The sequence below is a fragment of the Grus americana genome, chromosome 3, assembly GCF_028858705.1.
Source record: "Grus americana isolate bGruAme1 chromosome 3, bGruAme1.mat, whole genome shotgun sequence".
Taxonomy (NCBI): domain Eukaryota; kingdom Metazoa; phylum Chordata; class Aves; order Gruiformes; family Gruidae; genus Grus; species Grus americana.
The window spans coordinates 124,510,306-124,522,971 of NC_072854.1; the positions used below are offsets into that span (position 1 = coordinate 124,510,306).

Genomic DNA, 12,666 nt, shown 5'->3' on the forward strand with positions numbered 1-12,666 from the left:
TCAATATATAACACATCTAATCACAAAAAAATAGTATGTGATGGTTTTATATAATTTAGACTACATGCAAAGTAGTATTCAACAACTTTGGAAGCTTAAGCAGCTTGTAAAAATCATGTGGGCTGACAATGTGTCAGGTTTCGTTTCTATTTCTCCTGTTTCAATGCCTGGGGCAGGAGGGTGGCAGAGGGAAGGAGAATAACCCAGTAACTAGTACATTTCCATCATCTGAGAGAATACTGTTTTCTTAACAGGTTTTGGAGTGAAAACATGCAGAAACAGTAAATAAAAACTTTCAGTGTGATCACTGTGTTTAAAAAGATTTGCTATAACACAGGTATTTTACCAAATTGTGCAGGTACAGAGTGAATTTTTGCCCTTTTGCTGAAGGGAATCCAATTTTCAGCAGTTGCCACTATGTAATTCACGTGGCTTTTGTAGAATATTGTAAGTATCATGGATATAACAAGAAAAAATTCTGAAGTACAGCTATCACACATATAGGTGAATTTGCATTGAAAAGAAAATGAAACAATTCAACATGTGCAGTCAGACTTCTGAAAGCAAGTTAGAAGGCTAATTTTGAAAATTTAATTTCATCTAGTAATCTCCCTCTAAATATCTTGTTTCACAGGCTTTGACAAATACTACTCATGTATTCCTAAACATACAATATAGTGGACTGCAGAAAAGTTTTTACTGTACCTTGCCTGAAACAAATGGTGGTCTATGAAAAGTAAAATGTCCCAAACATTTTTAATTCCATAAAAGCTATTCCAACAGTGCTGCATTCTCTGTTGATTTTATTTAATAAATAATTAAGAGATAATTTTTACCTTGTGGAGATGTTTCAAGGACACCATTTGTTACCCCTTCTGGAATAAATCGCCACTGAAAAACAGAGTGATCAGCACCTCCTGTACTTAAAACCCACTGAAAGTCATGGGACCAGCGGACATTGGTTACATGTGCAGAATGGCCAACGTATTTTCTAAATTTAGCTCCTAAAAAAGAAAAAAAGAACTGTTAGTATGTAAGAAGAAAAAAAAAATTAACATTGTAACTAATAAAGTTAGGCTTTTTAATGGAAGCACAGAATAAATGCTCTTATGAAAACTGAAAACAAAAAAATACTTAAATGTCTCTTGATATTCTGATACTAATAGTAATTACAAAATAAAAGGAAATGGCATAAAATAATATGAATGATATGTTCACTTCAGTTTTCCAAAAAGCCCTTAAATCTTGGCAGGAAGCACCAGAAACACATAGAGTTTAATTTTCACCTTTATGACCATTACTGCTAATGTGAATGATACACATGTATTGTGTATTGTACTGTAAACATAAATTCAAATTCACTATCAGAAAATATATCAATATGATATCAAATTAAACACTGAAGATCACCAAAAGCCAAAATGTTTCATTTAGTTTTGTTTGCTTTGTGCATGGTACAGCTCAACTCCCAAGGAAACAATCTGTGTTAAAAGCCTACTACAGATATGAAGCAAATAGTTCGCACAGAGCTGCCCTGACACACGCTAACAGGCAGTGAAACCCTACTGAAGTTTCTGAAATTGCTACTGCCATAAAATTTGGATGAATTATAGTAGTCCTTCTGGTGTTGATATAATTTTGATGTGATGTAAAGTCTTGCTGAATTAGTTTCTGAAAATGTAATATCAGAATAAGCACATGTTAAACTATACATTCTCAACAGTTCTAAAAACAAGTGGATATGCATCGCAGGAAATCGCTTGATACATAGAGGGTTAAAGTCTCATCTTTATATCCATTAATATTGATATGAATTGTGCACACACTAATTTGAATTATACACAAGAATCAAAAGCCACCATTAGAAAATAAACTGATATGGTATCAAAGTAAATATTACATTCTTCAGAAATACAAAATACTATCTTACCATTCTTCAGAAATACAAAATACTATCTTACCTTTCTTTAGGCATGGAAATCTGAATAATTTAACCAGCCCAAAATCATCTCCAGTCACAAGCACTGAGCTGTTGTAATTTCCATCCACAGAGTTGACATCTGTAATGTTTGTATATTTTGGCCAAATTCCATTCACTTCAGATCCTATCACACAGGTCCACGAGGCCCAGTGAATTCCTTTGATCTCATCTTTGCTAGTTAGATGCTTCCCAGCTGAAAATATGCAAGTGAATAATCTGTTTAATCATTTGTTTTTCAGTAAAGTCCATTTATTTTCATCGTATTTATCTGTGTATTCTTCTTGGGATTAGTCTTTTAACCTCAATAAATGATAAAGATTCACAATTTTACTTTAAATTAGTATAATCTCACATTTGTGGTGTTTGACATCACAGATCTTAGAAGTTCTAATGCAGCTGCACATAAATGTGCTAAAAACATTCAAAGTGGAAACATGTTAGACATTTATGTAAGTTCCAGTCAAGAAACTCCACCTGCAAATGTACTATTTATATCATATTTTTTTTGTTGTCTTCAAGTCACCACTGAAGTTTCCTTGTTCATAACATAAGCCACTTGCAAACTTACATGGCATCTTGTAGAACAGTCTCTCTCCTGCACCATCGTTGGTTTGCAAGAATTTACTATCCACAGACCAGTCAATATGAGTTATAAAACTAGAAGATTTGTTGCATTCTCCTATTTTTTTGTATCGCTGAGCAACTGCATAGATATCCACTGGGCCATCGTTAGAACCCACAGCAAGGTAAGAGCCGTCTGGTGAAAATTTCATTTCGTGGATTACTTCTTTTCGGTCTTTGATATGAACTACCTCTGTCATGTCTCTGCAAGAACCAATAGTGAAAATGTGAACTGTAAACTTGTGAACATGCAATCCACAAATATTTAAGACAAATATGAAGATAGATGAACTGAATAATCTGTACAACAAAAAGCAGATTTCACCAAAAAAATCCTTTTTTTTTTGAGAAGTTCCTATTGCTCTCATTGGTTATAAGCATACTTTTAAAGCAAAAGTTAGAAATTTATTTGACAATGATGCTCTTCATTCTATTCACTTAATTTTTGCTGTAAAATAGTCAGTTGTCTAGTCTAAACTAGGCGAGACTTTTTTTTTTTTTTTTTTTTTAAACACAATCAATGGAAAAAGAGCTCCATCTAAAGAACAATTACCCTGTCTCTCACAAGATCATGTTGAAATGGCCTTTGGGATATACCCATTTCTCCACGTTGACTCTTTTGGGGCGACAGGCAAAGAGTTCAGATTAGAGGCTAACAATCGGACTGGTAAAGTTAGGTATGATTAATCCCACAAGCCATGACCTGTTAGCTACAGCTTTGGGGGTTCCAGCACCAGCACCACCACCATCCACCAATGGAAAAACAAAAGTGATGATACCTTGCATGTGCCTTTGGAAAAAATCAAGACAGCTATACAATCTAGTTTTCAAAAAAATATTCCCTATCCAAATGACATTTGATATAAACCCCTTTCCTATCCAGTCAAGGAACCAAAAACTGCAATGCGAGTGAATGCAGACACAATTTTTGCAAGTAGGTTTCCTCAAATTCTTTGGCTATGAGGAAAGAATTGAAACTAAATTAAAAAAAAAAAAAAAATCTTCCCCTGAGTTGACTGAACAATGAGCCAAATCTCAGTGCCATTAATTTTGTATTTACAAAGACAACCCATACCAGATTATACATTTGGGCTGTAAGGAAATTTTGTGAGGAAGAGTCTTCTGCAGGTATCATGCTTCCATTAGTCTCCATTTTAAGCATTTTAAATATTTTTTCCCCGATTTCTGCTTTAATTAATTACCACTAGTAGCATCAAATTTATGAAAAGACTCAAATTTATTTAAAAATCAATATATTTTGTTAATGTATCTTAAACATGCTGATAGATAGTACTGTTAAAAGCAGAGTCCTGAAAGGAGAATCATCTGTAACTGAAGACAGAGATTTCTGGGAGATACCAATATAAATGGAAAGGTTAATATTACAGACACTCAGGATCTTAAAAAAAAGTAACAGAATTATTTTGTTAGAAATTTCTCCTAAAATGGTGAAACCCCAAAATGTCAATAACAGTAGAAATTTTGTTGGGAAAATTTGTATTTATTCATAGTAATTTTTTCCCCTCAAGAAGTGTTTTGGAAAAAAGACATTCTTAGCTCTGCCTTATTACTGAGAACTGGTAACATAACTAGTCCATAGTGGTAAATATTGCTTCTGAGAAGAGCAGCTAATCCTCTGGATTATTCCATAGATCCAGATCCTTCATGGCCAAGAAAAAGAAGAACAAAGATTCATGTCACTGAGTAGATGATTCAAAAAAATACCAACAAAACGCACTGCCATCGTCCAGTTTTCCTGGATCAGGGTGGCAGATTTGTTACCCTGTCAGAAGATCTGTCACAGAAAAGGAACAGATGGAGAAGCAATTGCATTCAGGGCCTTACACAAGGGTGTTGCCACTCTTTCAGGAATAATGCTGGGTTTATCATTATCAGTCTCCGCCAGCTGAATCACGAATAACATTAAGTGTCAGGCAAATTAGCAACGACAAGATTACTGTGAGACAAAGAAGATTAACTTCTTTAGAAAAATACTAGTCTCTGAAAAGGATTTTAAATTAATATGAACAGATCACTTAAGTTTTGTTGAAGTCATTAAAGCAGTATGTTACAGGGGTTTTCACAGATCTTCCATTGATTACAGGCTTTTCCCTCCCATCAGCTAGCAGTTCAAAGTACTTTAAATATGTGCTTAGCAAACGTATGGAGTAACGTTAAGGAAGCAGTAAGCTCTTCAAAGTGTCAATGAAAATAACTTATGTGTTTTAAAATCACGCTATTTTATTTGCCTATTTCACTCTATGGTCAATTTTAAGTTTCACTGGCTCTATTCTTCCACAATAGTATTCCACACAGAAAATGCCTACTGCATACGACACATTCATGCAAAAAAAGGCTTGTCATCTAATATGAAAAGTACAATTCACATATATCTTGCAAATGCTTAAAAATGTCTTTCAATCACTGATTATTTTGCATAGTGTCCATTCTTGTATATGGCAGGAAATGAATCAAGGAGAACCCTCTCAAAACTGTTCTCTCTGTCATGCACATTTCTCTTCACAAAATATCTGTATAATTTCAGAATAAATAAAGAAAAAAACCCAAACTTGAACATCTTAAATTTTAGCAACTTTATTACTAAGAGCTAATATTTTGAATTAAATAAAACACTGCCCCTCACTTTCAAACTACCACCTTTTAAAACACCAAGGGTTAAGGGTTACTCAGAAAAAAACCCTACTAACATGAAACTAATGTAAGAATTTCTCACCGTACTCGAAGAACAATGAAGGAGCCATCCTTCATTCCAAGTGCTAACTGTGATCCATCAGGACTGAAAGACACACTCCTCACTGCTTCTTCCATATTACAACGAGCTATCAAGGCATGGTCAGCAAGACTCCATAATCTGCATCAAAGGAAATTGAAAGCAATAGCAGATTTTTCTTGACTGCACATTATTTCAATATCATCAAGAGGAAAAACAAAAAGTCTAACTCAATCGGTAAAGGCCCATTTGCATGCACACCTTATATTATTATAACATATCGAGTTACTTCCCAACCATGGAATGAAGATAATTTCAGTGATGTGAGTTTACAGATTTACAGAAATGTAGTTTTTAAAAACTCAAAACTGCTTATCTGGAAGAAGAGAAATAGAGTGTACAATGACTGCCTGAATCAATATACGGGCACAGAATTTTCTGACAGTGGCACTGAATGTCTTGGCAAATAATATCAAATGAAGCTTTCAGACACCTTCAAGTCAAGTTCCATGTTCAAATTTCTTTCAAAATAACGTAGTCTTTACTGTTCCCAGTTCTAGCAAGGATGGCATCTCAGACCTGAACACATATCTGTGACAGCAGAAGAGAAAACAGGGTGAAGCTAAATTAAATAATCTTTTGGTGTTATCTCCAGACTTTACTTATCTGCTATAGTAGAATTCCCCTGGATGAATAATAAAAAAAAAAAACATTTTCTGTAGACAGAGAGGGTCAATGCAGATCAGACGTACATTTTCACTGAAAGTGAAAGTAATATTCAGAGAGTATAAACATTCCAACCACGGGGAAAATTTTCTGGTCATAACCCTGAATGAACTAGTGGACGAAACTGCATGCTGATTTGCTCATTTACACAATTTTAAATAAAATGAAACAATCAATAAATTATGCCATAAGATGGAGAAAAGCAAATAGCGTACCTATATTTTTAAGAAGGAATAGAGGGATTTTCCCAGATCACTACAAGGTGGTTAATCAGATCTCATTAGTATGCAAGATTTAGAAAACTTTTAAAGAAAAGAGTAATTTAAAGTATGGAAGGAAATGCAAAAAGACCTCGAGTTAGAAAAATTAAGTCAGCAATACCCAACTATCTTTGTTTTGAGGACAATGTTGGAAATCTAATGCATTTGTAAAAGATTTATAAAATATTCAGTAAAATATTTGAATAGTAGCACGCGTGCATATTGGCTAAACTCAAGAAAACGACAATTTGTACAAGAACTGTCATGTGATACTGGATGAAGTTTTATAGCAAGCTTTACAGAAGGAAACAATTAGGCTGGATGGAAGATACTACTGGGATTTCCAAGTCCAGGATTTGGAATAGCAACATTTAGTATTTTCACTAAAGACAACTGGCACGGAAGATGAGAATGCTAATGAGATTTGCTATGGACAGCAAGCTGGGAGGCACTGTGAACCCAGAGATGGATTTATCATATTGGAAGAAACAGAGGTTTCTTGATGATGACACAAATAGACATGGAATGGAATTTAACCAAAGCCCATACTTTCCGAGCCTTATGTCTTACATTATGCTGTAAGCTTGGAACACAAATTGAACCAGCAAAAAGGAGTAAGATCTCACATTATTTTTCAACTGTAGAATGACTATGATCCATGAGTGAGTTGCAGACAGGAAGAAGGGAATTTGATCCGAAAATATATCCTGGGTGCTATTCCAGGAAGTACATAAAAACAACAGCACACAACACATAGTGACCTCATCTGGCATGTTCTTTACAAGTTACCTCAAGAAATTGGAATAAAAACAGGAACAGATGCAGTGAAAGATTATTAGGATGATTAAGAGAACAAAGACTGTATCACATTAAAGACGACCAAAAGAGTGTAACTTTTATACCTTCGCGAAACAAAGGCTGGGAAGGGATAGCATTGCTTCCAAAAATACATCAGTAGGATAAACGTCAAAGAAGGAGAAAAAGTTATGTTGAAGGACCATGCTGGCACTAGAACAAATAGCATAAACAGAACATGAATATAGCCTGAAAAGAAGGAAGTTTCTGACCACCCCAGCAGTAATATTTAGATACAGCTCTGAAGTAAGAGTAACAGGAGAAAAAAATAGAGTTCACTAAATTTAGTAAAAGGATTATAGAATTTGACTGCCTGAATTGAGAAAGGATGGTACCCTATGACCTGAGCATTTCTTTTCAATCAGAAACCCTTTGGGCCTTGTCAGGTTAATGTTATTAGGATCAGTCTAGAATCAACAACCCTGAATGATGCTGATTTCCTCTTAGGCTGGGAGAATTCAAGGATGAGAAAGAACTTGAAAAGGCTTCTCTGTGAAAAAATGGCAAGTATGGTTTCCTGGTGGAAAAAAATGGATGTGAGATGCTAAAAGTGTTTTCAAAGACAAAACAGAAGTAGGATCAGATGCAAGATTCTTAGCAGCCTTGTTAGGGAGAAGCTATGAGCCCCATGCAATAAGGAATGAACCAGACAGGATTTGGAAAGATTTCAAAGGAAATGCCAGGATAAAATTTGCCTCCAAAATGTTGCTTCCACACGGATCACTTTTTCCAACGTGTTAGCAGCATAATTAAAATACATGGCAGTGCAAGCTGATTAATTCAATTTTCTTATTAAAAACTTTTTAAATTAATGGAAGGGTAATTCCAAATATGAACTTTCTAATTTTATAACAGGGGAAAAAAAGCCAAAACCCAACATTTTGCACACCTACAGGCATTGTATACACAACTGAAAAATAAAAGCCTGGCTTTAATTATGAAAATAAAAAGGTATCTTTTCTGGCATAATACTTCTGCACACTTTTTTTAAAAAGCTAGATATATAAACTATTTCTGTATAAAGTGTACGTATTTTCAAACAAGACAAAGGCGTGTTTTTATCATTCTTTGGCAACTTTCCTATGCATTTGTTTACATGACTGAGTTTCAAAATAGGCCTAATAGGCTCATGAAACGTTATTTTATGAGTCAATATTCCAGTTTTTTCTGTCATATACCTGACAGGTGAGTTTATTTATTGGAGCACATACTGATTACAGCCTCCCAAGAGGCTGACTAGCAACCACTTCATTTGCAGAAAAAGCCATAGCTGACGACAGACACTCTGCTGCTGGTTTGTGTCATTCATTGGCAGAACAATGCTCCACACAAAAATATCAGAGATATAAATATTCAAATGGATTCATATAAAACCAGATTTCTAATCAATCTTATAAATGCAGGAATACAGAAAGAGATCAATCAAGATGACAGTGGAATGGAGATGTTCTGCCAGAACAGCAGCTTGTGGTCCTGCAGCTAGACGTTCTAACACTGCACTACCGAAAGATGTGTGTTAGGTCCATTGAACAAATGTAATAAATAATTCTGTATGCCTCTTAGCATTCAGAGGGGGATGATGCCTTTTTCCTGATCCTGTTGTAAGAGACGAGAAGCAGGCAGCTTTTCTAGTTGATATGCTTTTGAAGTTTGAAACATGGGAAACCTGTATTTGGCTAGAGCCTTCTCTCAGCTGTGCTAGGGAAAATCTAGAGTAATTCCTCTTAATTCTACAGAGGTCCTTTTCATTTAGACATCTCACTTAGACATGAGAATATGATCTGGCCCACTAAATTTTATTTGTAAACCAATTTAGATTCGTATTATATAGCCACTCTTTTCAAAATAATGTGATAATCAAATACAAAGAGTATTTATTTTACAATAAACAGCAACATAGAAACATTCCTGTCAATGCAATTTTATCATTGAAAAAAATTGGAAGAAAATCCTTTTGTGCACTTTTTTTATCCTAATGAAAATAATTATATATTTCACTGGAATTCCTCATATGAAGCATTAGCATATAAAAAATAGTCCTGTCGGATCTGGAATTCAAATCCCACATTCTCTAGTGCCTAAACAGCTAAATGGATGTGTGATGTAGTGCAGTAAAATACCTGTAATGTTAACAAACACACATTTTATAAATGGCAATGTTCAAAGGCATCAGTAATATAACAACAACTGTAACAATTATACTAATCATAAGAGCACCACTCATTAAGGCTTTATGTGCACAAAGAGCATGCTTGCACAGTCTTTCATAGATGGGCACTAGTTTGTTCAAGCACACTTTAAGTCAGCAGTACATTATCCAGCTCCAAGCCAGAGCTGAATTACCATACTAACCAAGAGATGAGTCGAGGATAATAAATCCAAAGTCTTAGCATGGCTTATTAGCTTGAGGGCAGTACAATGCTAATCCCAGCTTTGCAGCTCTTGTTGCAGAACTGGCTTGCATCCTACCAGAATGCAGGCAGTCTGAATTTGTGTCTGTCTATAAAACTGTGCAGACAAACCTTAGCACAAGAGACTATCCATGTGTTTCATAAACTGAAAGAAATAATACTCATGTGTAGGAAATGGGGAGATAACATGACTGTAGTGAAACTGGCAGTTTTGTTAGTTTAACACTTTGGATTTAAATTATGGTTAGAAAGCGATGAGGAATGGCAGGAATAGGAAACTAGTACAAGTAAAAAGATAGAAAGGAAAGGGAAAAAGAAATTCCAACTGACCAGCAAGCTTCAAGGCAGTGGTGAAACATAATGTGGAATCTGAAGGAGCATAAATTAAAAGCTGTATGTATGGTAGGAGATTGATTTTTCCCATTGAAATATGGCCAAATTTTAGAATCCACATGTATTTTTCTGAAATAAGTTGACTAGCAGTCCATAAAAACCAAAGAACTGTTTGGTAACTGCCTGGGCTTGATTTGAAAATATGCAATCAAATTATCTATATAAGATGAAAAGCAGTCATCATCCATCTGGCATAGGGTTGGAGAAGAACCTGATGGAGGGGTTAAAAATTAGGATAGTAGGGTCAGAAGAAATGACTAAGGAGGTCATTGGAGGAATCAGAGCTTGGCAAACCAAGCTGTCATGAACCCCATTGTATGCGCTGTTTTGCAAGGGGTAGGGCTTCAGGGCAAGGGCAGAACCACCATTTGAGGAAAGGCTCAGGAGAGTGCCATAATAAAGCCAGGTCTCCCAAAAATATCTCCAGTCCCCATTGGCAGTCAGGAAAATCTCAATCTCTAAATAATTAGTCACAATGGGCAGCGTACAAGTGAGAAGTACAAGGTGACCATTCTCCACTTGATACCTACACCTGCTGTTCAGAACAGTAATGAATTAGTACATAAAGCAGAGTATATAAACTCAGCATGTTTTGAACACAAATTCTGATTACTTTTACATGATGTGCAGAGCCCAAATATGAGGGCTGAAGAGCAAAAGCAAAGCTGCTAAGAAAAACATGAGAGAAAAAAAAAAGTTGTCTTAATGGATTTTTAACATAAGAACAGAAAATAAATAAATTACAAATTAACGTATATGTGAATGAATAGATGAAAAATAAATAAGATCTAGCCTTACCGTACAGATCGGTCATCACTGCCTGTGACTGCTAAAGGCTTCTTTGGATGGACTGCCAGGGCCCAGAGCTCCCCTTCACAATGACCCTGCATAATCAGCATGGGTTTATCTCTCTCTCTCACTAGCACCTCAAATATTTCACTGTCCTGTGTTCCTGCTAAAAGTCTGTCTGCTTTCCAACAGACGCTTCGGATGGACAAACCTGACAGGGGACAGAATAATCTTAGATCAATGGCAATGATGAGACAAAGCGACAGTCAGTACGGTGAAGATCATTAAGACTTCAAGAGTTAATTTATAACAACTGTTATGCTTTGACACTGAAGTCTTATAACACATCGCAGCTGATTAAATCGCACAACGATTCTGTTAAATTATCTCCATTTGACAGAAAAAGAGAAGGCTCAATCCTGGGAAAATGCTGAGTATCTAACATTGCTGCTGCCAGTTTCTCAAGGGATCAAGCTCTTATGCTTTGCATACACCTTGGGAATTTGCTTTAAAAAAAAAATTCAATTTCACATGATTTAAAGATCTTAATTTTATATTAGGCAAGGTTCCTGTGACTGAAGCTGGTTTTATTCCTTTTTTCAGTACCTTACTTTTTTGCACATTTAAATAAAATATTGAATAAAATTTTAATGGTGAATTTAAACGGTTTGTGCCCATATTATCACACCTCTCCACTTTAGTCCCAACTGATTATTACAAAAAAACCCCAAACCCCAAAAAACCCAAACCAACATAATCTTGCTTTGCATAACTTTTAGAGAGCTTGATCTTATTCCACAAATCTGATTCTAACTTTGCAGCCAGAATTTTACTAACCACAAGCTTAAAAATACCGTCTTAGCAGGCTGAGCAATTTGATAGCATTCTCTGGTTGACTGCCTGCAGCGTTTGTATTTTCTGTTCCAGTATATGAAAATAAAGTTTGGATAATGGGTCTAGATGCTGTGAGATGTGAATGAATAAAAAATCCATTTGTCTTGTAGTCAAGGTCAAACACATCATCATTTTAACATCTTTTGGAACCAAGTACACAATGCAATTAATTAATTAAATGCAAATAAAAGACATTGTTGGCATTTTGTGTCATCTCTTGAGAAGGGCAAATTAATCTTCATTTAGTGTCTTGTCCATTTCCAGTACCTTTTAATTTTTATAATGTCATTTTGTGACTTAGCTAAATTTATACTGTTATGACTTCGATCTTCTTCTTGATACACACCAAAGGCCACACAAGGAGTGAAGCTCAGATGTTAAGTAGAAAATGGGTATTGTTAAGTTTTAGAATACAAAGTACCTCCTTTGATGTGGGGAAGGTATTGTTTTCTATGATGTACTGCACCTTAAGAAAGATTATCTATTATCAGATTTTTTTACTAATATACATGTATATTTAAATATAAAAGCAAAGCCTATGATCAGATCGTTACTGGTGACGCATCTTATTTAAAAAGCACATGGTACTCTCCAGTAGAGGATGATTGATGAATGAGCCTATGAGGGAAAGTCTTCCTGGCACCCTAGAAAGAAGTTTTAAGTTTGAAAGCTAATGGCTTTGCAAACTGCTTTGGAAAAAAAGTAATTGGAAGGAGGAACAGAAGGTCATAGGTAAGCAGTTACAGCTACCCCACTGCTTGAAGTTACGTATGTGCTTTGAATAATCAGTGCCATTGACGTAACTGAAAATGAAACAAAATTTCCACGGTCTGCTAATAGCAAGCACTAAATGGAAGTGATCATCAGTGGATGACATATCAGACAGAAAGAGCAGAAAAGGACAGAGACGTAAGAGAAACATCGCAGGTGAGAGTAGTATCACGTTGAAAGAACACACAAAGAGAAAAAACCCTGAAACAGGAAAAAGATAAAAATTTTTAAATG

The 12,666-nt window shown here is 35.3% G+C and overlaps 1 protein-coding gene across 14 annotated transcripts in view; it reads right to left on the reverse strand.

Annotated features, from left to right (window-relative positions):
• EML6 (EMAP like 6) overlaps window positions 1-12,666 on the reverse strand; it is a 114,328-nt gene that overhangs the window by 50,130 nt on the left and 51,532 nt on the right. For 13 of the 14 annotated variants that reach the window (XR_008576690.1, XR_008576693.1, XR_008576692.1 and 10 more), the window contains exons 8-12: window positions 10,777-10,978; window positions 5,337-5,474; window positions 2,550-2,806; window positions 1,962-2,174; window positions 837-1,004 (exon numbers count right to left, since the gene is read on the reverse strand). Coding sequence is in view for 10 of the 14 variants with exons in the window: in XM_054822643.1 (XP_054678618.1) it covers window positions 837-1,004; window positions 1,962-2,174; window positions 2,550-2,806; window positions 5,337-5,474; window positions 10,777-10,978 (978 nt within the window). In the remaining 4 variants the exon portion in view is untranslated. Of the gene's footprint in view, window positions 1-836; window positions 1,005-1,961; window positions 2,175-2,549; window positions 2,807-5,336; window positions 5,475-5,826; window positions 5,922-10,776; window positions 10,979-12,666 lie in introns of those variants that run through there. The other variant, XM_054822649.1, reaches the window with a different exon arrangement.